This window comes from Panulirus ornatus, chromosome 13 (genome assembly GCF_036320965.1).
Source record: "Panulirus ornatus isolate Po-2019 chromosome 13, ASM3632096v1, whole genome shotgun sequence".
Classification (NCBI taxonomy): Eukaryota; Metazoa; Arthropoda; class Malacostraca; order Decapoda; family Palinuridae; genus Panulirus; species Panulirus ornatus.
The window spans coordinates 53517078-53543913 of NC_092236.1; the positions used below are offsets into that span (position 1 = coordinate 53517078).

At 38.0% G+C, this 26836-nt stretch overlaps 1 protein-coding gene across 1 annotated transcript; it reads right to left on the minus strand.

The window, feature by feature from the left end:
• Positions 1–26836, minus strand: LOC139752901 (probable endonuclease 4). Its single transcript, XM_071668945.1, has 9 exons — positions 26704–26836; positions 25293–25777; positions 22780–22885; positions 17915–18051; positions 16084–16237; positions 11798–11916; positions 8583–8691; positions 4751–4855; positions 1–547 (listed from the first exon to the last, which is right to left on the minus strand). Exons 1-9 carry the CDS (start codon positions 26729–26731, stop codon positions 360–362), a joined length of 1431 nt encoding a protein of 476 aa, XP_071525046.1. The 5' UTR covers positions 26732–26836; the 3' UTR covers positions 1–359.

Sequence of the window (26836 nt, forward strand, 5' to 3'; positions counted from 1 at the left end):
TTCATTTTTAACATAATGGGATTCATTTATTATTCAGTACTACAAACACTAAAAACAAACAAGCATTCATTATGTAAATGAGGAATGCTTAGTAAAATAAACATCACAATAGGTACTAATTGGCATTAAGATGAGAAACTAAATTTAACATAAAACAATGTAACAGCATAAATGCAAAATGTTGCATCTTCATAATTTTTTTAGATTTATAAAAAATATAATTATTGGCTACAATGTACTTGACTTTATGGAAAATATAATATACCTGCCTGTGGCATTTTACAAAACGATTTAATGTTTGACAACTCAAATTCCATCCAGTTTTCATTTGCTTGAAAATCCAATCAAGTTCATACTCATTACTTGTTGATTAACCCCTGCAACTTCTTAATTTCTTTTGCATAGCCTTTATTGTCAGTCCATGGAGTTTCCAAGATTAAGGGAAGATCATTGAAATGCTCACAATTCATGATACGTCGAAATCCTTCAATGCCAATAGTACCATGACCTATGTTTTCATGACGGTCTTGATGATCCCCCACCTTTCCTGTAACATATAATACATCAAAGTATGAATTTTATATTAATTTACATTCAAAGGATTTTCTAATTCCAATGCACCCCTTTACCTTGCATTTCCTGCCATACCAAATCTTTCATACATCCATCTCATTACTTTCTTCATTCCATCTGGTCATATCACATGCTCTTCTCAACTAACTCATTTCCACAGCCTGGATTCTAGACTTCTATGACTAATGCCACATTCATGTTTCGGTTGCAGAGGTCAGGGTCAGGAGGACCTTAATCCTTTCTTCACTTCCAATCTTACAACTCTACCTTTCATTATTCAAACGGAACACTGACTCTTCTACCCTGTACTACTTTCTCCCTTATATCTTCTTCCATATCACCAAACTTACCCAAGATAGCTCCAAAATACTTAAATTCAGTCACCTCTACCATTATTTCTACCCCCATATCTATAACACAGTCTAGTAGGATATGCAACTAATGACTATCTGATGCTATCTCATTAAAGTTGGGGAAGACAATTAGATATAAAAATGAGTTAGAGAAAACTAAAACCATTCATATCCTCGACTCTAACTGGGTAAACAAAGTGATTATGGACCTCCACATCTACTTATGCTTTAAGGACACACCGCAAAAATGTTAGTCCCACTTCTCCAATAATTACATATATCAAAAAATCATAAGAAACTGTTCAGCTGCTCACAACATTGTTCATTCTTTTATTGGAATTTTTTGAGAAGTATCTGCCTATCCATACACAGTATTATCATTACTACCAATAGTAAGGGATGGATTAGGTATGTCCAGTCTAACGAACATCACTTACACATCCTCAAAACTATACTTTTTCAATTTACACTAATTTGATTCATCATATGAGACCATCTCCACTCACACCAACTCCATACACAAATTGTTTCAGTTGGATTCAATCCCCAATCATTCCTCAACCATTTTCAACTGAAATATCTCTATCCCTAATCCATTATCTCTACATCCACCTAACTCATCCACAGTCTGCCTCTCCTCTTTTTACCATCTACTGCTCTCTTATACAATATATTTTATTATCAACCTGTCATTTGCAAAACATTCAACGTCAGTTCTCCAAAATACTCAATCTTCCTTTCACTTCCTCCTTTAGATTTAGCAACTCCCCTCCCTTACTGCTTACATTAAAATTTACACTCTTAGATCCACCTCTTTCTAGTAAAGTTTCTCATTTTCACTAAACTTTCCACTCAACCTTCTTCCAAAATCTTCATACACTCTTTCTTTGCTCTCCTATATCAGCTTCTTAACATTCCACTCACACATCTTATATTGTTCCCTCCTACTTTGCTGAACTTCCATGGTACATACTTTTCAACAGGCAATACATCATATGCCTTTTTCTTCTCTTCCACAGCATTTCTAATCTCATATCACCATGCATTTCCCTTTTCATTCCTATATCTCATGACCTTGTATACAACTACTAATTCTGCAGCCTAAGAAAGTCTTTCTCTAAACATTTTAAACACATCATTCACACATGACTGCATCCTTACATTTACTACATTTCCATCTAAAATTTCAGTCATCCTCCTTCCATACTTCTTGCTTTCGTTGTAACTTATCTCCTCACCTGCCACCACTTACCTCTCCATTCTTCCATTATACAACACCTTTACTTCTCCCTAATCCTTATTCCCATAAGAACTACAAAACGGCCAGTCTCCACAGAATCATCTCACAACTCTAACATCAAGCACAGCCTTTTTCAATCTTTCACCCACTGCCACATAGTCAGTCAAATCTTTTGTTCTTCTCTTCCATCATTTCTCATCCACTTATACTAGTGGATCACCCTGAGCCAAAAAAATGTGTTCGCAAGGAACAAACCCATCTCAGAACAGACATGCACAACATAACTTCCATTCTCATTTACTCCTGGCACTCTCCATTTACCAATTTTCCCAATTTCTCCATATCACACCTTCACATTCATATCACCCATCACAACAACCTTTCTTTCCTTCTCGAAACCATTTATACTGTCATTAAAATTACCCTAGAAATCCATCATTCCATCCTTACCTCGCAGTCTTCATGTCCACAAGTCCAGTCTTTCCTTTCACCCACATTATTCTTGATCCATTCCATCCAGCTCTGTAACAACATCCCATACTCTCAGCAATATCAGAATTGCACAAACTTTTTTCCCTCTTCCCAGATAATTTTCATTCATTCCTTCCATGCCCTTTAACATGCATTTAAAATTTCAATTTCTTTTTTCTATACACCTTGCTCAAGGATATGGGTTTCCCCAATCCCCAGTACATTCAAACTATAACTTTTAAATTTTTCCCCAAGCTCCCTCTTTTTATTCTCACCGTTCTTCCCATTTGCGCTGTGCGTTATCACTCTCAATCATTCATCCCTTTTATTCCCCAGCATAACTGGCAGACTACAGTGTCACTTCTTTGTCTTCATGCCTCACCACTGACAGACCACTGGCAGGAAGGAACTCCAGTGCAGTGTTTGCCTGAGGCAGCAGGTCTCCCAAATTGTACGAAAAATTAAAACCACCACACCTCAAGTGTTTGTCTGTGTTTAGAAAACTACTGTTATTCTGATGGAGTTGGCAATTGCCTCCCCCTTCTGTTCCACCCCTAGAGATGTAGTAACAAGGTTACCAAGAGAAGGCGGGGTGAGACTTTAGTACTCCAGAAAACCAAAATATCCCCTCAAGGCAATGATATTCAACAACACCCAACTTTTGAGTCAATACCGCAGTAGCAGTACCTCCTAACCTCATTGGTTATATACTGCCATTGCATACACCCATGCATACTTCACAATTTCAATATTTCCTTTCACCTGCACTATTCTTAATCCATTCCATCCATCCTCTATAATGCCTCTACACATTTTTCCCAATAACTATGACCTGACTCATTTCAAAAGCCAGGTCTTTCACATCCTAAAAAATTTGTAAATACTTTCCCTTATCTTTTCTTTTTCCATTTCATAATTCTCTATATTTCAATCAAGGCCTGGCCCTGATGTGGACTTTGTCCATGACTGGAACCTTCAACATATGACTCTATTAGCCCTTTGTGTATCTTTAAGTGCAGTTATCAAACTTGAGAAGCATATTCTAGTTTTGGTCTTATCTAGGAAATGAATGACTTACGGAATACTTCCTTATCCTAGTACTTGAAAAATTTTCAATTTGTCAGAGGAAGGCTTTATCCATTACCATTTTCCTAATGTGGGACTCTGGCATCAAGTTACGGATCATATCAACTCCCAAGTCCCTCCCACACACAGAATCCTGAAGCTTATTTTTAGATTGATAATAATCATACTGAGGCCTTCTTTCACTCTGTCCCAACCTTATTACTTTACATTTGCTTGGCTGTATTTCATCAACTTTGGAGTCTGTCCAGGTCCCATTGTAAGTTGATGTAATCCTGCTCAATTTTCACTTCCAACAAAACTTTTGCATTAAATGCAAACATATTCTGGTAGAGGTCCATATCTTCTGGCAAGTCAAACACAGAGCAAGAAGAGAAGCAGTCCAAGAACAGAATCTTGTGGTTCATTCCACTGGTGACTTCCACCTAGCTGGAGCAGACTCATTTGACATATGTCCTTTGTACCCTTCCACTAGGATAATCCTCTAACCATGTCTCCATTTTTATTCTTGTCTGGTGAACCAGATCCTCAATCAGCTTCCCATGCAATACAGTGTTTAGTACTTTTTAGCAGCCCAGATACAAATAAACCTGAAAATTTCCCTTATAAGTGTGTCTGTGCACTGCAGTCACTTTTGATTCACTACACTATTCAAAAGTTAAATATAAATATGTATCTTCAACTAAACGTACCTTCAACATATGAAATTTTCTGCTGGTCTAGTCATTATCCTTACCTTTATTGTGATATACATATGGTAGATCAAGTGTATACACCCTCTCAATTCATGACATTAACAATATAGCCAATAAAAAAATGTGAAAGTAAAATTCAAGAAAAATTCACAAAAGTTAGTTGACCTTGTGAAAGATCCAATCATTCTTCTAAATTACATAAAAATAGCAGTAACCACAGTGTCATTTTGTAATATGGCACATCATACTTACTTCATATATATGTGAATGATCACTATGATTATGAATAAATTAATGAATAATTAGAAAAAAATAATCTAATCATAAACACTAACCTTTAGAATCATTCATATGTATCCCTCGAAGAAACTGCCACCCTATGATTTTACCAAAATCATCCAGCAATTCCTGAAACCCATCTTCTTTGGAGAGGTCATAGCCTGGAAAAATTAGCATATCATCATCACAATGTCCTGAAGTGCTGGTGTTGAATAACTATGGTTGTGAGGCAGCCATATACTCTTCTGAGTGCTATATTTGTGTGTGGAGTCCAAATATCATGGTATTGACAAAGTATATCTTTTCTTTCTTTCATACTTGTCTGCCATTTCCCCACATGATCAAGACAGAGCCAGGAACAGACCAAAAAAAGACCATTTTCACATATCCATTCTCAAGCTGTAATGTGTAATGCATCAAAACCACAGCCCCCTGTCAAGAACCAAGCCCTACAGCCCTTTCTGTGGTTTCTTCTGGTTCAGTCTACCAACAACATATCACCCCTGTATACCAAACAGCTTCACTTCAATCTATCCCATGCATGCCTTCCATCCTCCTGCATGTTCAAGCCCCATCACTCTATCCCCAATTATCTGGAAGGTGGATGTGTTGGAAATTAAGTATTTGAGAACAAATGTGGTGTGAGGTGGTTTGATCGAGTAAGTAATGAAAGGGTACGAGATATGTGTGGTAATAAAAAGAGTGTGCTTGAGAGAGCTGAAGAGCATGTGTTGAAATGGTCTGAACACATGAAAAGAATGAGGAAAGGTTGACAAAGATATTATATGTGTGTCAGAGGTAGAGGGAACAAGGAGAAGCATGAGACTAAATTGGAGGTGAAACAATGGATTGAAAAAGATTTTGAGTGATTGGGACCTGAACATACAGGAGGGTGAGAGGCGTGCAAGGAATGGAGTTAACTGGAACAATGTGGTATACTGGGGTCAATGTGCTGTCAATGGACTTAACCAGGGCATGCAAAATGTCTGGGGTAAACTATCGAAAGGTCTGCGGGGCCTGGATGAGGATAGGAACCTGTGGTTTCAGGGCATTACATATAAAAGCTAGGGAATGAGTGTGAGCAAATGTGGCAGGGGGCAGCTATGCTGTTTCCTGTGGGGCTTGGGACAGGGCGGTGCCAGAAATGGATTTAAGGCAAGCAAGTATGAATATATACATGTGTATATATGTAGATGCCTGTGTATCTGTACGTATATGTCTATACAATGATATGTATATGTATGTGTTTGTACATGTACGTGTATGGGCGTTTATGTATATATATGTGTATTTGAGTGGATGGGTCATTCTTCGTCTGTTTCCTGGCACTACCTCTGCTCTCTCAACCACACTCTTTTTATTACCACACATCTCTCTTACCCTTTCATTACTTACTCGATCAAACCACCTCACACCACATATTGTCATCAAATATCTCATTTCCAACACATCCACCCTCCTCCGTACAACCCTATCTATAGCCCACACCTCGCAACCATATAACATTGTCGGAACCCTCCTCCACCCTGTGACTCACTTCCGCTTCCATGGTTCCATCCGCTGCCAAATCCACTCCCAGATATCTAAAACACTTCACTTCCTCCAGTTTTTCTCCATTCAAACTTACCTCCCAATTGACTTGTCCCTCAGCCCTACTGTACCTAATAACCTTGCTCTTATTCACATTTACACTCAGCTTTCTTCTTTCACACACTTTACCAAACTCAGTCACCAGCTTCTGCAGTTTCTCACCCAAATCAGCCACCAGAGCTGTATCATCAGCGAACAACAACTGACTCACTTCCCAAGCCCTCTCATCCATAACAGAGTGCATACTTGCCCCTCTCCCCAAAACTCTTGCATTCACCTCCCTAACAACCCCATCCATAAACAAATTAAACAACCATGGAGACATCACGTACCCCTGCCGCAAACCAACACTCACTGGGAACCAATCACTTTCCTCTCTTCCTACTCTTACACATGCCTTACATCCTCGATAAAAACTTTTCACTGCTTCTAGCAACTTGCCTCCCACACCATATACTCTTAATACCTTCCTCAGAGCATCTCTATCAACTCTATCATATGCCTTCTCCAGGTCTATAAATGCTACATACAAATTCATTTGTTTTTCTTAGTATTTCCCACATACATTCTTCAAAGCAAACACCTGATCCACACATCCTCTACCACTTCTGAAACCACACTGCTCTTCCCCAGTCTGATGCTCTGTACATGCCTTCACCCTCTCGATCAATACCCTCCCATATAATTTCCCAGGAATATTCAACAAACTTATACCTCTGTAACTTGAACACTCACCTTTATCCCCTTTGCCTTTGTACATTGGCACTTTGTATGCATTCTTTCAATCCTCAGGCACTTCACCACAACCCATACTTACACTGAATATCCTCACCATGCAGTTAACAACACAGTCACCACCTTTCTTGATAAATTCCACTGCAATACCATCAAAACCCACCGCCTTGCCAGCTTTCATCTTCCGCAAAGCTTTCACTACCCCTTCTCTGTTTACCAGCCCATTCTCCCTGACCCTCTCACTTCGCACACCACCTCGACCAAAACACCCTTTATCTGCCACTCTACCATCTAACGCATTCAACAAACCTTCAAAGTACTCACTCCATCTCCTCACATCACCACTACTTGTTATTACCTCCCCATTAGCCCCCTTCACCGATGTTCCCATTTGTTCTCTTGTCTTGTACACTTTAGTTACCTCCTTCCAAAACATCCTTTTATTCTCCCTAAAAGTTGAATGATACTCTCTCACCCCAACTCTCATTCAGATTGACAAGTCAGATTGGGGAAGAGCAGTGTGATTTCAAAAGTGGTAGAGGATGAGTGGATCAGGTGTTTGCTTTGAAGAATGTATGAGAGAAATACTTAGAAAAACAAATGGATTTGTATGTAGCATTTATGGATCTGGAGAAGGCATATGACAGAGTTGATAGATATGCTCTGAGGAAGGTATTAAGAGTATATGGTGTGGGAGGCAAGTTGCTAGAAGCAGTGAAAAGCTTTTATCGAGGATGTAAGGCATGTGTACAAGTAGGAAGAGAGGAAAGTGATATGTTCCCAGTGAATGTCGGTTTGCAGCAGGGGTGTATGTACACATGTACATATTCATACTTGCTGCCTTCATCCATTCCCTTTGCCACACCGCCACACATGAAATAGATCGAGGAGAAGTGGGAGACCAAATTGGAGGTGGAAAGATGGAGTGAAAAAGATTTTGAGCGATTGGGGCCTGAACATAAAGGAGGGTGAAAGGCTTGCAAGGAATAGAGCGAATTGGAACAATGTGGTATACTGTGGTCGATGTGATGTCAATGGAGTGAACCAGGGCATGTGAAGTGTCTGGGATAAACCATGGAAAACTTTGTGGGGCCTGGATATGGAAAGGGAACTGTGATTTTGGTGCAATACACGACAGCTAGAGACTGAGTGAGAACGAATGTGGCCTTTGTTGTTTTTTCCTACTGCGACCTCGCATGTGCATGGGGGGAGGGGATGGTGCCATTTCATGTTGGTGGGGTGGAAATGGGAATGGATGAAGGCAGCAAGTATGAACATATACATGTGTATATATGTATATGTCTGTGTATGTATATGTTGAAATGTATAAGTATGTATATACACGTGCATGGGCGTTTATGTATGTACATGTGTATGTGGGTGGGTTGGGCCATTCTTTCGTCTCTTTCCTTGCGCTACCTCGCTAATGCGGGAGACAGCGACAAAGTATAATAAAAATAAAAAAAATATATATATATATATATATATATATATATAATACACCATTCAAAAGAGAAATAAACTTCCTTGAAGTATTTACAAGTTTAAGTAATGAGAGTCTACCTGCAGCATGTGCATGACAAGTGTCAATGCAAACCCCAACACGTGATTTGTCCATCACATGCTGTATGATGAGGCGCAGTTCATGAAGATCTCCACCAATTGTGAAACCCTGTTAAATTAAACAATTAGTTAATAGTGCAGTTTAAAATATCCTCTACTTCAGTCTATTAATCTGCAATGAAACATTAATGATGATCCACAATGAAAGGTTCTTGATACCAGATTTTTAATGCATATTAAAATAATTATCCATTCTGATTTTTGCATTACTAACTTCAACCCTTAGAGGTGGTCATTGTCATATGACGATCTAACATTACCCACCTCTGTTTGCATATCCAGTCAATTTTTCGTACCTTTAGTAGCCTAAAGAGGTCTCTTCCATCCCTAAGCAAGCACAAGAAAAATTTAGCTCTCCTCAGTACCCACATAATCATCAATGTATATAACCATCTGTATATCTCTCTCATTTTATGTACAGTGATCCTGCACAAAAAAACATGTAGAATGTTAGATGACCTATGTGATAAGGAGTAACATGTATCATATTCATCATATGGTGAGGAAAGTGACGAATACTACGTGAAATGAAAAGAAATAAGTAGCTCAAGGAGTAATTTTAGTGTAAATAAGGAAGGAGGACAGTAAAAGACTTCACTATCTTTGTGCTCAGCCTTTGTCTTATAAAGTGGAGCTTAATTTAGGCATAATCCTAGGTTGATGGTGGAATATGGTATCAGATGATAGTTAAGAGCTCAAATATTTCAAAGCATTATTTACATTGCAGTGTGAAGTGTATCTTTGAAAGTCCATATTGGAATCTTTCTACATCAGTTCATGTAATTCATCATCAATGTAACCAAATAAGCAAATGATGTTGAAGTCTTTAATAAGTGCTGCCTTGGACATGCCCTTTGCCAGCCTTTGAAACGTTCCTCTTGCACTTCAAGCAACATATAGCTCTCAGGCAACTGCTGATGATTCTTGAAAGGGGCCATGGTCCACAGTAGTAATAACTGGTGCACAAAATATACAAACATGTAAGACCAGCACACAACACCATGCCAGAATGCACATGGGAGAGAGTAAACAATCACCAGCGCCACACAATACAGCATGGTGAATACATTAATCACTGCAGCATGGTGCATGTGCACTTTGATATATTTTGAAGTATTATTTTTAATTTTTCAATTTTTTTTTCTTTGGAGAATAGAGGGCCCCCAACTGAAATTGAAAAAATCTGTTTTGAAAATTCTGTTGGTTCGAATTACTGATAATAAAGGTTTTACTGTTTATTATTTTTTTTATTTTCTTATTCTTTTGCATGCCAACTTATCAATTCATAAAAGGCAAAATATAATTTTCTTTAACACATGATGATGGGCTTCCTCTCCAGACCTGCTGTAGAGGTTAATGGGGTAAATCAGGTATACATGGCTTCTGCAATGGCAAAAATATGCACAAAAACCAAAGCCTCCTATCCACAGCAAAGCCTCACAGGCCTTTCCATTATTTCCCTTAGCCACTTCACATGCTCATGACAGCACAAGTACCACATCCAACCAATTCGCTCTGTCACAAGCATGCCTCACACCCTCTAGCTTGTTCATATCCAAAATCTCAAAGCATCTTCCATTTGGTCCTTTCACCTCTTCAGTTCAGCCATTTTCCTACTTCCTTTTTAATTCCAACAAGGATATCCCCTTAGTCATCCTCTCCATATGTCTATATCATTGCAGCACATCCTCTTCAGGCCTATCATACATACCCCTTTTACTAGCACACCTCTCTTAGCCTATAATTTCTTTCCCAACGACCCATCTTCACACAGTCCTCAAACATCTCATTTCCAACACATCTACCCTCTCTGTACTTGTTTACCTAGAGGCCATCATCAGACCTACTACACCATCAAACGTATTCATCTCTGCCCTTACAGACAATAAACTTTTTCCACACACTCTTCAATGCACCCAGGACCATAGTTCCTTCACCTACCCAATGGTTCACTTCAGCTTCTATGGTTCCATATGCTGGCATGTCCACTCACAGGTACCTAAAACATCCTACTTCCTCCATGTTCTCTCCATTCAAACACAATCCCCCTAAACTGTCTCCTTCCACTGCAAACGCCAGCCTCAGTGGTTTCTTACTTGAGTCTGCCACTGGTACCATGTCACTGTTAAGACTTATTATGTACTGATAAGAATATATAATCCAAATGTATTACAACAGTGAGGGAATTTCAGTTTTTTGGAGTGCAATAAAGATGAGTTTGGTGAAGTGATAATTTGATGTAGACCAACTGCATTTGCTCAAAAGGAATTACTGCAGTATCTGACTCTGTGATAATCATTATAAAAAATCAGAAAGGACTAGGAAAATATAAATACAGAAAGGTCTGACTGTCAACAAAAATGAAGTAAACTTGTGGTACCAACTGGCAGAGGGGTAAAGGTAAGAGCTGGATGGTTAGCCTCCAAGTGGATGAAGCCACTTTTCAGGTCTAACTGTCAATACTGACTATCACTGCCCTCTGATGGCCTGCAGAGCTGAGGCTGAGAATCACAATTCTGAAAAAACTTATTCCTAGAAAAGTTAATGCATTATGCACTAGATCTAACCTACGTAAATGGGACTGGAGTTCATGTTATCAAGCAGATAAAAAAAGAAACAGATACAAGAACAGACAACAGAAAGAAAGACACTGTCTCATAACAGTTTATCCTTTATATTTCCATTGGATCTTAATGTCCAGCAAGCTTGGTCTGACAGGGCAAAGTGATATCATATCTTCCTTGCTTACTTACCCAAACTAGAAAAGCAATACTGTAATGTGAGTAGTTGTAAAATTAATGGACACTTTATTAATATGAGTCAAACTACATGGTATGACTGACAGAAGTAAATACCCCTTTTGTTCTTGGAATGCAGAAGTAGAAGCTTGGGAAGCTCAAAGAACAAAGGAAAACAATGGACAAGCTATGCAGAAAAATACTGATAATTAAGCAAAGATATATCTTACTGATCATATAGCTGGTGATACTGCAAATGCAAACCTTACTCTTTCTACTAAATGACAAGCATAAAAGTATTTTCCATATTCTTAATACAAGCTCTTATGAAAAAATACCTAAGAAAATACAATTGCAGTAAACTCAGACATTCTGATATAAGAATAGTGCACTCTAGAAAAAAATTTGATAACTTACTTGGCAACTCATATTTTCCAAAACACAGATAACTCCCTTTGTCTCATTATGAGCCAGGTTGATACTCTCAGCAATGAGTTTGCAGCATTCCTCCCGTTTGATCTTCCCAACAGTAGATCCTGTTGGTATTATGAGATGAATATCAACAAATATTAGACTTGCATTTTTCTGGTATTAAACAAATTTACTTCATCTTATTTCAAGAAGAATGAGAGATCCAATTCATTTCCAACACACAGAAACGAAACAGGTCACAAAATATATCAATCTTTAATGAAAAATTAAATTCAAAATATTTGAAGTTATACTTTATCAGTGAAAAACATACATAGAAGTTAGGCTCTGTACGAACACCTTACCATCTGATCCAAAGTTAAATCTACAGTATAGTGCTTACTTAGAAATTACAATCAATTTAAAACACATGAACTTCAGCATAGACAATATCATTCAGAAAATATTTTCAAATTAACAAAACTGGTCACAATCAAGAGACCAAACATAATCATTTTTGATCCTCAAGAGCCTTTTTCCTCCATTCAAAGAGGAATCACTCCTGAACATGCCTGAAGGTCCACTCCAAGGGACTGCAGGATCACATGTCCCATTGCACTTGGGAAAATGCCATCTACATATCATTTCTCTAAAATTCAACACAATTCAGTAATGAACATACACTAACAATAACCAAACCGAGAGAGAAGGGAATATCCCTTGAGAATGATTATCCTCTCAAGAAAGGTAAAATAAAGAGAACAAATGAACCATCTATTTGGGGCTGACATTCATCACAGGTCCAACATGTAAACAACTTACAGTTGGATAATCCTTCTCCAGTTTGTCCTTGCAATTTGAAAGCTTTCTCTAATGGACAAGGGGCTTCAGAAGGTTGTTAGCTGTAAGTAAGCACAGGTGACTGAAGGTAAATGTGAGCAAAGGTAAGGAAATGGTGACTGAAAGGAAGCAGAGTTATAATATAGATTTTGTAATAAGAAGAAAGTGTACTAAACTGCATTACAGATAAAGGGGGGTAAAAGACTGGAAGAGGTAAAAGGTAAGCACTTGGGAGATATCTTGGGTAAGTTGGTTATATGTAAGGAGAGATAAGGGAAAGAGCAGTACAGGATAGAAGAGTCACTGGGCCCCTTACTAGAATAGTGCAGGGAAAGGTGTAAGAATGGAAGTAAAAAGAAGATTAAGGGACAGATTAATCCTCCTAACCCTGACCTATGCAGCAAAAAATCGACAAGGAATGATCCATAATGGTCAAGAACCCAGGCTGTGGAAATGAGCTATTTGAGAGGAGTATAAGGTATAAAATGATGGAATGAAGAAAAATGAGGGGGCATATGAGACATGGTATGGCAGAGAATGCAAAGGGAATTAATCATCAAGTGGAAGAAAGGGTGAAATGTAATACTTTGAGGTAGTTTTGGCATAGAGAAAGAATGCAAGATTGTGAGTTTACAAGGATAGTGTATGACAGTACAATTAGTGGGACTGATGTGAGAGGATCACCTGTGACATCGGGGAAACAGAGTGTATAAGGACTGGAGGGGGAGAAATAGGGGAAAAATGCATGGAATGGTTTATACATGGGAAGCATGCAAGTAGAGGGAGAAGTGGAGACTCTTTTGCTGCAGCCACCTCCTTGATGGGAGTTGTACGAGGGAACTGGCTTCAGAGATATAGACAGATCTATACATAGATAGATGTCAGTAAAATACTGTCTTGCTGGCCTTTCATAAAAAAGAACCTGGAGTACCTCCCTTGAGGTGGTGGATCAATAAAGTACCATAAGTCTTGGGAATACTGGTGGTCATCTTTTTCTAGTCAAGAAGTTTCTCACATGTCATTTTTTTTCTTTCAAGAAGTTTCTCATAAGTTCCACCTTCATTTACTTGTGTTCACATCACCTAACAGCACAGCTGACCCTGGAGAGAAAAGTGAGATTGGAAAGTTGAAAAATTGTCTCTCCAGGGCAGTTTCCCCATGAGCAATTTTCTGCATTTGTTTCTTGTCATACTTTCCCTTCTACATAAAGTATATTTCTCTTAAATGACTCCAGTCACCGTCTGGACAACATTCTTCTCATGGCAGTCATGAGGTGGTCTATCTCTATGGCTTTCCAATAGGTGGGGTGATGACTTCATTGCTGGGTGGTGGCTGCTGATTGGAGGGGCGCTCTGAGACAAGATAATCCCATAACTACTGTTTGGGTGGTTTGTGAAGGGTGAGAGGCATAAACCTCAACAGAATGAATATGTTGAAGGCTCCTGACCTCCAAAGATCCATGGATGAATCTCATTAGCCTGCAGGATACCTCCTCAGAGAATTATTCATTCTTCAAAGCACTTTTCAAACACCACAACTTTCCTAATTCTTTCAAAACTACTTAAAAAATCAGTCTCAAATATTTCATCCTCCAAGCATTTCACTGTCAAAACACAAATTTCAAGATCATACAAAAGAATGGTTTGCACTTCCCCTTTCTCTATGATTTTTTGTGCCTGGCAACAATCTTCTTTCATATGAACATGGCATAATTCATTTACTTAAACCTCTGTTGTCTGTAATCTGAAACAGAAAAATGTTCAAAACAACACATGCTTTTCAATTTCAACTGGCAAACCTCGATTATCAGAAAAAAAAGATATATAAAAATATTTCAAATTGCGCATCCACCACATCACACCTCAGCGATTACTGTACTCACAACCAGGTGTTTTGTGATGTTGGAGATTGTTTATTTACCATCTCCCATGTGCTTTATGGTTCAGCATTGTATGCTGACCTTGCACATCTGTGTACTTTGTGCACCATGTATTACTACTGAGGACAATGGCTCCTTGCAAGCATCATCAGCAATTGCCTGAGCTTCCTGAAGCTGTCTACATCTAGTACAAAGCACAATAGGAAAATCTTAACCCTCAAAAAGAAGATGTAGTGCTACAGGTTAACTGAGAGCAAGTCCAAGGCAATATTTATGATTGGTTTCAATGTCGGCATGAAATTATCTATGACATGACCAAGCAGCAAAAGATCAAGGCATTCAGTGATGGAGAGGTAAGCACAGGTCATTGCTAGAGGATGCCATGATCCTGTCAGAGGATTAGTCTTACAGTTACCACCACTGTGTGTGGATCTGTGCTACTTGTACGATTTGGGTATACCTGCTAACATGATTTTCCAGCAACCCACGGTGTTTGTTTGTTAATACAGCATCCAAATGTCCAGCAACTTCTCCTACCCCTGAACCAGCAGTTAAATGGAAGAGAACCTCTCTGTCCTTAGAAACCAAACCAGGAATCTTACGAAGCGTAAATGCTGATGAGGGAATGTCGGCTTATTAGAGAGTCTGCCAAAACTTTACTGAGGGTTGGCAGGAGGAGTAAATATGGGTCTTGGGTTGAGCATACCACATTCCCACAAGCAGGTTAGTCTTGCAGTTATGACTGGTGTGTGTGGGGGGATCTGTGCTACTTGTGCAATTTGGGTAAACCTGCTAATGTGATTTTCCAGCAACCTGCTGTATTTGTGTTTGTTAATATGGCATCCAAATGTCCAGCAACATATTCTCCTATCCTAGAAACAAAGCTAAAAATCTTATGACATGCTGAGGATGGTGTGGGAGCTTCAGCACTAGGTCCTGCTTACAACCTAGGTGAATCTACAATCCGCAACACAAAGAATACAGTGTTGAGGTCCGCTGTACTCCAGTCTGCCTAAGAAACCACAAGGGTTATAAATCCACTTATGGAGAAGATGGAGAAAATGTTTTCATTATACAAAGAACATGAAACGAAGAAAACCAGCCTTAGCAACCTTCAGCTTAAGTCTAAAGCCCTCATGATTTGTGTGTTTATGTATAAAAGAAAATATAGCTGAGCCAGAGCAATAAAAGGATTGCTAAAGTTTATTCAACATCAGAAGCTACATAACATTATGGTAATGGCTGAAACTGCCAGTGCTGACAATGAAGCTCCTGAACACATCCCATTTTTCTCTATATGTTTATTGGTTCACTAAGTGTGACTTCTCTTCGAGTGAGGTTTTCACAAAACATAAATATCGCATAAAGCAAGGGATGGGTGTCTTACAATTTCTGAATTATCTAATATAGTGATGAACTCAAGTAACCAAAAATTTTGTTATCTGAAGGGGCTGATTCCCCAAGCACTTTGGATAATAGATGTTCTACTGTACTAATAAATAAATGTTAAATCTGTTCCACCTGGTGGACAGGAAAGCTTGGATGAAGAGAAAAAATAAAGGATTTTACTAACCAGGATGGAAATTAAAATGTGGGATCCCAAGGCGCTCACATCGCTGAAGTTCTTCAATTAACATACTTCTGCTCTTTTCCAAGGTTTCAGCAACTGGTGAGCCAAGATTCATGAGGTAGGATCCATGTGGAAGAATGAGATGTGGAGAAAAGCCCTGGAAAGTTGAGGGAAATATGGTTAACTCTATGAAAAACTAATTAACATTTGCCCTCCTTTTCCTAGAACATAATATCCCACAATCAGAATAGGGTGGTGAAAACCATATAGTTTTATCAACAGCATAAGATTACTATGAGCAAAAATCAATATCTTTCAAAAGTTTTGTACAAGAGCTTGCATATATTACATACAAATAACATCTTAAAAACATAAAACCTAACTGGAAAGTCAAGAATTTATAATTCAAAACAAATCTATAATTGGAATCTTACTCGGTCCCAAGGAACTGGAACTCATTATCTTCTACCAATACATGAAAAATGCAAGAGAAAAATAAAATATAGCAATGGTTAAATGAAGCTCTTATTATTCAATCTTTCTAATTCTTAAGTTTTCCACATTACCTTAATTTGGATATGATATACTTAAAAAATTCCAAAGGGATAATCATTCAAGTCCAAAAACCTTTTAAGTTGAAATTTATCTTTTGTTATGATATTCAACTTTCCTTCATCCTCTTGATCCTTAAGTTTCACTTACAGAAGAGCACATAATGGATTCGAAATTAGGAAAACTGCATAAATTCTGAAAGGCTATACCACACATTTTGACCACAGCAATTCATCTTGAAGCTGTCTAGATTGCTATCAATTTGAGACATTCCCCTTGCAAATGCAGTACGCACAGAGAAGCACAAAAAAGTGGAAGAAAACTTGTCAGGAGTAATCATTTCATAATCCAAACTGCCCTCGCCTTCACAGCAAGGTAGCATCAGGAAGAAATGCACGATGGCCACATTTCCAAAAAGCCACTCTTAATAGCTATCATGTGTAATGTACCAAAACCAGAACCCACCATCCAGAGATAGGGCCTTCAAATAACTCTATAGCTAGCCCTGCCTGCTTCATATTCCCTGGTCCAGCCCAGTGATAGCACATCAACCTCCATATACCACATCATTTTGAGTCATTCTATCCACAACACAACCCTAGCCCACTCGAATGGTCATGTCTCAATACCCTAAAGCCTCCTTCACTCCATCCTTTTAATTCCTTTTCAGTCATCATTATGCTCCTAGCTCCCTCCAATCTTTACACAGATACTCTTGTTCAGTCTTTCTTTGCTCATCCCCTCCATATGCCTGAATCATTTCAGCATACTTTGGTTGCTCCCCTCAATCAGACTGTACTCACCACTCCACCTTTCTCTGACAATGTCATTCATTACATGATCAACCCACTCTTCCTTTAGCACTTAAGGCTAAAACATAACATTCGAGGGATAATGATGGGACTTCTAAACCTTTAAACATACTCATCTTTGCCCATCCAAACAAAGACCTCTCCTTCCATAAGCTCCTTGATGTACCCAGAACCTCAGCCCCTCTTCCACCCCAATAATCTTTTCAAAGCATCTAGTAAAACAATCACTCCAGGGGACTTACAGCACTCTACTTTCTCCAGGTTCTATCTTTTAAAATGTAAAACTTAACTAATCCTGACTCATCTCCTTGCTGTAACTATTATCTTACCTTTGTTCAAATTTACATTTACTCTCAACATTCTTCTTTCATGCCTTCTCCTGCACTCTAACACCAGTTTCTGTTGTCTCCAACCAGCAACTAATTTACTTCTAATGGCAAAGAAGCATATGACAAGGCAAATGTTTGTACCTGGCTTGCATCAGTCCATTTCTTTATAGTTGCTTCATCCAGGGGCTTTGCCATCCACTGTCGCTGGTTACGGAGAAAGAGAGCAAAAGATGTAGCCTGGCACTCTTCTGCATTTTCAAATGCATTCCACACTCCTCCTACAATAGAAAAATAAATTTTACAGCTAAGATTTCTTTTGAGCCTGCAAAAGGCTGAAGTGTTCTTTCCAGACAACATCAGACTCATAATCAAGTAGCAATTACTCCATCAACATGTATACCGACAATTGAAATGTCTCAACCATCCACAAGAAATTAGTTCATTAAAATAATATCAAAACAGTTCTCCCTTCCTGCTGAAAAAAATTACCACTATGCACTACTTCACTTTAGCCAACCTGAACCATATCAAATCTGGAATGAAGTTAGTGTTTCTAACCGTGATACATTCACAGGCCACCCACGGTTGAGCTCATAAGGCCAAGTCCTGGTTGTGGCAGAGGTCAGCACTCAACCCAGCTGTTCACCAACCCCCTATGGGTTAATTGATAACATTGGTGCCTGGTTCAGGCTTGGGTATATATACATAAATGTTAATCAAATAACCTCCATTAGGGCTTCAGTTGCCAATGTTGTCTTAGCTAACAAAAAAAATTAAAAGGATAATGGTACGGTAGTCTGACCCCATTATCAGTTTTACAAATACCCATAGTTTCAAAAATAAAGCCCTTCAAATATCATAAGCTTGCTAATAAAAGAAAATAAAGCAAATTCTCCAAATATTGATTAGGAACCAAAATTTTTTTATCCAGGTGTAATCTAATCCAGTATAAAGGTAATATAATCAACGACTAAAATGTATTCCTGAACTAATACTGCGAGGTAAATATTGTAATGATATGTATCTGACAATCCTGGAAGTAGGAAACCTGGAACAAAGGAATGTCTCTTACATCAACATTGCCTAGTTTACTTGTACCTCTGCAGTCTGTGTGCACTTGCAAAACAAACCAAACTACGAATTCTATAAGAGTACTCTCAAAGGCAAATAATAATACATATAATATCAGCTTAAAGAAAAAAATTAACAAACTTTAGTTTTTGAATGACCGCTGGCACCATGATTTTTTCATGTCAAGAACACCTTTGATGCCTTATCAATGCTAGTGTCCATATAAACACTCATCACTCAAATCAAAGAAAGATAATTCTATCTATCTATCTATCTATATCTCTCATGCCAGTTCCCTTTCAAAACCATCTATCTATCTAAATCTCTGACACCCATTCCCTCTGGGAACTCCCATCAAGTGGGTGACCACATGTCCTTACATGCATCCCTCACATGCACCATTCCACACATTCTTCCACTATTTCTCTCCCTCAAGTACTCTTCCACTTTATTTCATGTCACTCTTCCTTATAAATCACCCTCACTGTGAAAGAAATGCATATATATTGTTTTTAGTTACAAAATAAGTCTATAACATACATTACTGAATAAATACCCCACTCAAAAAATATTGATATCATCCTCTATGTTGGAATGGTAGGGTGTTGAGTGGACAGAGAAGCGTCTGAGTTGGAAGCACAGATGCTCTTTATATGTGAAAGTATACAAAAATTTTGGTTTTTCCAGGAGTGATTTCAATCTTTATACACCTAATCACATTACACACTTTAGTGTTTTTTCTAATATAGATTTCACACCATACATATATACCATCTACATTTTTTTCTAAAGCCTGATGGTCATTTCCTGCATTAGAATGGCAGCACCAGGAATAGACAAAGAAAGGCCACATCCATTCATATACATTCTCTAACTGTCATGTGTAATGCACAGAAACCACAGCGCTCTATCCAAAACCAGGCCCCACAAACCTTTCCATGGTTTACCCCAGACACTTCATATGCCCTGGTTCAATCCACTGACAGCATGTCAACCCCATTATACCACATCATTCCAATTCACTCTATTCCTTGCACCCCTTTCACCCTCCTGCATGTTCAGGCCCCAATCACGCAAAATCTTTTTCACTCCATCTTTCCACCTCCAATTTGGTCTCCCACTTCTCCTCGTACTCTTCACCTCTGACACATATATCCTCTTTGTCAATCTTTCCTCACTCATTCTCTCCATGTAACCAAACCATTTCAAAACACCCTCTTCTGCTCTCTCAACCACACTCTTTTTATTATCACACATCTCTCTTACCCTTTCATTACTTACACGATCAAACCACCTCACACCACATATTGTCCTCAAACACCTCATTTCCAGCACATCCACCCTCCTCCGCACAACTCTATCAAGAGCCCACACCTCACAACCACATAACATTGTTGGAACCACTATTCCTTCAAACATACCCATTTTTGCTTTCCAAGACAACGTCCTCGACTTCTACACAATTTTTAATGCTCCCAGAACTTTCGCCCCCTCCCCCACCCTATGATTCACATCCGCTTCCATGGTTCCCTCTGCTGCCAAATCCACTCCCAAATATCTAAAACACTTCACTTCCTCCAGTTTTTCTCCATTCAAACTTGCCTCCCAGTTGACTTGTCCCTCAACCCTACTGTACCTAATAACCTTGCTCTTATTCACATTTACTCTTAGCTTTCTTCTTTCACACACTTTACCAAGCTCAGTCAACAGCTTCTGCAGTTTCTCACCCGAATCAGCCACCAGTGCTGTATCATCAGTGAACAACAACTGACTCACTTCCCAAGGTCTCTCATGCATACTTGCCCCTCATTCCAAAACTTTTGCATTCACCTCCCTAACAACCCCATTCATAAACAAATTAAACAACCATGGAGACATCATGCACCCCTGCCGCAAACCAACATTCAGTGAGAACCAATCATTTACCTCTCTTCCTACTCTTACACATGCCTTACCTCCTCGATAAAAACTTGTAAATATATTTCTGAAGTTATACTACATGGATTTCAAAGGGTATTGAACCTTGTTTTATTGCAAGACATTTACATTTAGTTAGTTTTTCTCAAAAATCTTTAATACCAAGTTAATGGATGACTATTTACCCTGTTATTTGCACTAAAACTGGTTGATAATAACTACTTAATATAATCCCTTCAAACTAAAGTATGACAGCAGCAATATGTTTAATTTTCATTCCAATAACATGACTTTCTTTGTTATTTGCTTAACATTAGTAACCAAATAAGTAAAATGACTTTTTCTTAAATGTTTTGTTTACAGACATAACCAACTCACTGCAATCTAATAGCATAATATACTCAATCAGAACATCAAATGTGCCTGAAATTCCAAAAATACATTGTTCCTCCAACAAGGAGCAACCTCCATGCTCCCTGTATGAAGAAACAAAATTCTCCAAACAAAAATTCCTTATAAGACATCCTGGACATCATAGGCAAGCAGTAAGACAGGGGTGACCAACTCCCTAGAGTAGAATCACTATCTTTTACTGAAACTATTTTTCTTCTGAGTCTACAGATGAAATTCTTACTGACCAAGAAGAAAAAGAAACAAAAGAGCATAGAAATAAGTGATTCCAGGCATCAACACTAACTCTGAAAAGCAGTACTAATCTGAGCAGTTCCTACCTTAGAGTTATCGAATCTCATCCCGTCATATTCCTTTTCAAGCCTTATACTCTTCTTTAACCTCTTAAAAGACAGTAATCACTTAAATACAATGTTTCAACTTTTCCCATCTGTTTAAATTTGCAATTGATTTATAATATTAGTGGCCTCTAGAGGTCTCTTTCATTGCCTAGCAAACAAAGAAAAAATATTGCTTTCCTCAGTACCATACAATCACCTCTATGGCTATACATCCAATGGCCTCACAGGTTTTGCATAAACAGACCCCATGGAAAATACACATATTGGCAGTTGAGGAGGAACACTTATCAGATGCATCAGCTGATGAGGAAAATGAAGAGGAATGAGTGAAAGGTAAAGAATTGTGACCGAGAATGATTCCATTTGGAGTAGAGAAGAAGGTGGCTGGAGTAGGCAGAATCCCATGACCCTTGCACTTGGCCTTTGGGTGGTAACATGGAATAGATTGTGTAACAAGTGTGCTTAATTTTCAAGGGCATGAACCTGGCGCGACAAATGGCTCTCATGTAAAGTATGACAGTAACATGACGGAACATTTCCATACATATCTTGACTTTAAACTATCATTTACATACAAAATTCATTAAGTATGCACAGTATATTTCTTCCTATATTCATGTTATTCACCACTAATCCTGCACCTTACAGTTAAGCATGACATCAAGTTCACGAAAAGCAGGAGACATAGGACCTCTATCTCCTTCCCTTTGATCTCGAGGTGAAGAAATATTGCCCCTGACATGCCATTCACATGCCCTTCTCCTGCTCATTTTTAGTGTGTACCATAATATTTCTACATATATTTATGTCTTTCACCTTCAATGCCAGCTTGTGTAAGAAATAAAAAATATTTGTAAGGTTATGTTAAGCAAAAAAAAGGGACCTCCACGTCCTCTCCTCCTCTCTTGTGGTGTTAGATGTGTCAGTCATACTCAACTCAGACTCACTAAGCACTCCATCAGCCAAATCAAAAGTTATATTACATTTTGTATATTTCCTTCAATTGAAGCATACTATTTTTCAAATCATAAGGTTATTTTTCAGCATTATACAATTTCCAAATCTAACACTGTTTAAGGGTTAAAATCATAAAAAAAATCCTGCTTTAGTCAAGAATTAATTTAAACTACCCATGCCACTGGAACTGCTATGAGATCATAATCACATTAAACTTGAACTAACAGTTACTGGAATTCATTCTACACACTTCTGTTCAGATACATCTATATTTGTAGTTACATAAAAAGATTCATTGGTATATCTTACCAGCACCAGAAACATGACAGCCCATATACTTGCATCCAGTTGATGGTACAGGAGAAGGACCAGCTCCCAAATGCTCATACTCGGTAGGACGTGGAACTGGCTCATCCTTTCAAGCACATAAGGAGAAAGATACTTATTTCAACCACCTACAGATGATTAAAAACAATCCTAATACATAATCTGATACTTTCAATACTTCCCATCACTCTTGGATTGAATCGGTCCTTGCCTAAGGATGTCAAGTAAAACTACAAGAAAAAGCAGACAAACAAAGCTAAATACACTTCTAAATACTGTGGCATATCAACCCATGCAAGGACTACTACAAGCAATAATTTACCTAAAGCAATTTTCTCCTAATAGCCTCTAATGTGCTTTCTCAATCTACAGTCTACTAGATCCTTGCTCACCCTGAGCAATTATATCTGCAATTAAACCTTTCATAAATACAACACTTTCACAACTGCAGTTTTTTATAGCAATTTCTTCTTATTCATTTCTCCCTCCAACACACTTTTTCCCCTCTTGTCCATCAACGTTTTCTCATCATGAGAGCTTAAGGCAATCTTTCTTTTCCCATTTCATTTCTGACACTTTCGTTTTAGCTAGAGTAAAAAACCCTCCTTTATTTGAGTGATGAGAAAAAGGAACACACAACTGTACACTCACCCTCAAATGCCAAAAGCAATCACAAGATAACCTGTGTACAGGAACTGGTACTGGGAGTCATAACATGAGCACTACTTTTCCTGGCCTTATATTTCAATAATGTACCATAAGAATGACAATTGTATGGCTACTAAGAATCTCTTAGTCACTACAGGTGCTTTTACAGAGGGTACCACTTTCTGGAAGTAATCATAAGTGTAAATTGGTAAATATGTGGAAGATTTTACAATTACATGTAAACAGTGATAACTGTCAACTAGTGAAAGAGCATCACACAATTATCAAAACCATCCTTACCCTCCCCAAGGAAATCATGCATTATCTGTAGGACTCCCTCAAGATCATACAAGTTATAACTGCTCACTTGTTTCAACTTATCCTTTACATTTACATCCATTCCTTTCTTAAACAGAGATAAGAGTCATTCCTGAACATGAATCAGAGGCTAACATCCCTGCTTTCCTACAAATCCTCTGTGCTCCCTACACCAGCCCCTCACCACGGGCTGTATATTTTCAAACTTTAGAACTATACTTCGGCCATATGTTAACTCATCTTTTTTGTACCATTCCTTTACAGTTACATGTGTTACTTTCACTTTAGATTGGGAAACAGAACACTTGAAGACACTGTTTTATGTTAATCCTAAGAACATTTCTTTCTTTGTACCATCATATCTTTTTATGTTGAAGACTCCAGTCACGGACAAAATGTCTACTTCAAGGCTGAGCCTTAATTGAAATATAGAGAATTATGAAATGGAAATATAAAAGACAGGGGAATATATTAATGAATTTTTGAGAGTGAAAAACCTATCTTTTGGAATGTGCTAGGTCATAGTTACTGGAAAAGACACGATATGGTAGAGAGTTCCAGAGCTTCGACATGTAGGGAAAGAAGCTGTTATCAAAATGGCCCGCCCTTGAGTTTCTGATGGCCACACAATAATCATGTAATGCAGCAGCTTGCTGAGTATTGTGTGGTCTAGCCACAGGTGTGGGCACACATCTAGCCAGCTCTCAGGAGCAAAATTCAAAGTAATACCTGTAGAAGAGGGACAGTGAAACAACGCTGCAGCATAGGGCAAGGGGGTCAAGTCTGGAAGTTAGCCTGGAACAGTTTGTAAGGTGGATCACTTTCAACTCAACTCTGATTGAATATTCTAAGATGTGTCTCTACGAACCTGAGTGTCAATCAAAAAAGAAAAAGTGAAAGCATTTTCCATACACATGATGTTATAATTTAAGATTACATTTCCAGTAAATACTAAAGACATGAAAACTAAGCAAATCCATGCACAACATACATAAATATAAACATAAATAAATACTTAAGATAAAGCAACTAAATAGATTAACATAAATCATTTAAATGTTTACATAAATCACTTTAGGCAAATGCATGCTGTACTCACTGAAAAATCAGTGCATAGTGCATGTCACACCTTGTCATATGCAGTTGAGGACTGATGAGATTAATGAGGCAAGACCACCTGTCTCTTTTATCTAATATCTGGCCAGATTTTATGCATGGGCGGAAAGGTTTCTTTGCTTACTGAAGGGATGTCTTGGGCATTTGATTGAAAAGTTTATGATTTTTGCCACTCAGAAAAGCAAAAACATGAAATGTGCAAAGCTTAAATATAAAAGTGTCCATGCTTTCTCAATGACACTTAAAAAAAAAGCACAAACAAAATGATCGCAAACTAAGGAATACCTGTGTAACATTTATATGTAGAGAGTAGAAGCATGAAAAGTTAAGGGATAATGGTATACCTGTACCATCCTTTGAATTTGGGCATTATTTGCAGACTATAGACAATACAAAATCAATAAAGTACGTACCCCAGTCTTCTTCTTTTTCTTGGGGCTTTCTTTGTTCATATCCAACTTTCCTTCATCCAGCGTCTTATCTTTAGCATCTCCATTTGTCACTTCATTTACATCCACTTTTTGTTTACCTTTCCCTTTGCTTCCACTACCCTTCACATTCTCTTTAGTAATAACTTTGCTTTCTACTGTTGTCTTATCAGAGCCTCTCTTTTTCTTCTTTTTTTGTGGTTCTCCTTGTTCATCTTCCTTTTCTTGATTTTCTTCCTTTTTGACAGCCTTCTCTTTCTTTGACCTCCTATTTTCCTTCCTTTTCCCTTGGGATTCAGTGTCTTCATCTTTCATGGAACTTATCTCCTTTATTTTCTTGCTTTCATTCAGTGATTCATGCCTTTTTGATGACATTTTCTTTGCCACTTTATCTACAGTATCTTTTCCAAACTCCTTATCTTTGTTATCTTTTTGACTGGATCTCCTCCTTTTCACACCAGCACCAGCTTCTGAAAGATTAATTGCAGTCTAACTGAATTTTACCAATAGCAAGTGGTAGTCATATTCTAAAGTACAATAAACAAACTAGATAACTATCATACAAATGGGTAACCTAGAATGAAAAACTGTCAGTACATAAAATAAAAATATTTGAACAGATATAAAAGCAATGTAAAATACAGTTCATACATCAAAACCTGCAAATGTTCTCAACAAATTGTGAATTATTTTTATTTTCATTAAACTTCAATTAATATAATTCAATGTGTCAAAATACATACCCAACTGCTGCCAAACAGAGATCTTTAGAATAAACGTTCCCAAAGTTCCAACTGAGTTCAAAAGTCTCCAGATACACTCAGCCCTAAAATGTTCCTTAAATATACTCAGTAAAGGATGTTCTTTGAAAAATATCACCTAAGAATAAGTGTCACTTTGGGAAAATTTACTCAGACAATAACAGACTGCAGCTTAAGCAATAAACAAAACTTTTTCACTCATAATTTCTTTCATCACTAAATTACTCAATACTAGTAGAGCTATAAGTAAGGGGGGAAAAATGACAGGGCTCGATAACAATAATAGTAATATAAAATATTTCTATCTGAAAAATATTACTTACCTATCTGAACGTTACAAGTGACTTGTGGGTTACATTAAAGGTGAAACTTCATTGTTCTTGAAAGACGGAGTTGTGGAAAGGGGGAAGTAATACAGCCTACAGATAAAACCTCATACTCTGTATCTACTCTACAGACTGTCAAGAATTTAATGGCATCATTCGCAGCAATATATATCTCCCCACGACACGCACGTCATTTTGATACATTTCCCTCGACGTACATCCCACCATTTTCAACGCTGGACATTCACTGACACAGACATTCAACAAGCTGACAACATTATCATCCATACCACAAGATGACGTCCTTACCTTTATTATTTGTTCTATCGCGAGACATGCTGCCAAGTTGTTGCTATCAAGGGAAATGTCTTGCACTAGAGTTTTGATGCATTCAATCAAGCACGCCGCGCGTCTTGCTGCCGTGTTATTATGTCAACAAAGT

Excerpts from the sequence above, each read along its gene's own strand:
- LOC139752901 (XM_071668945.1), bottom strand. The coding sequence starts at position 26,731 with ATGTCTCGCGATAGAACAAATAATAAAG. Across the intron at positions 18,052-22,779 it reads CTGTCATGTTTCTGGTGCTG|GAGGAGTGTGGAATGCATTT; the intron begins GTAAGATATACC and ends TTTCTATTGTAG. Across the intron at positions 8,692-11,797 it reads TGGAAAATATGAGTTGCCAA|GGTTTCACAATTGGTGGAGA; the intron begins GTAAGTTATCAA and ends TTAATTTAACAG.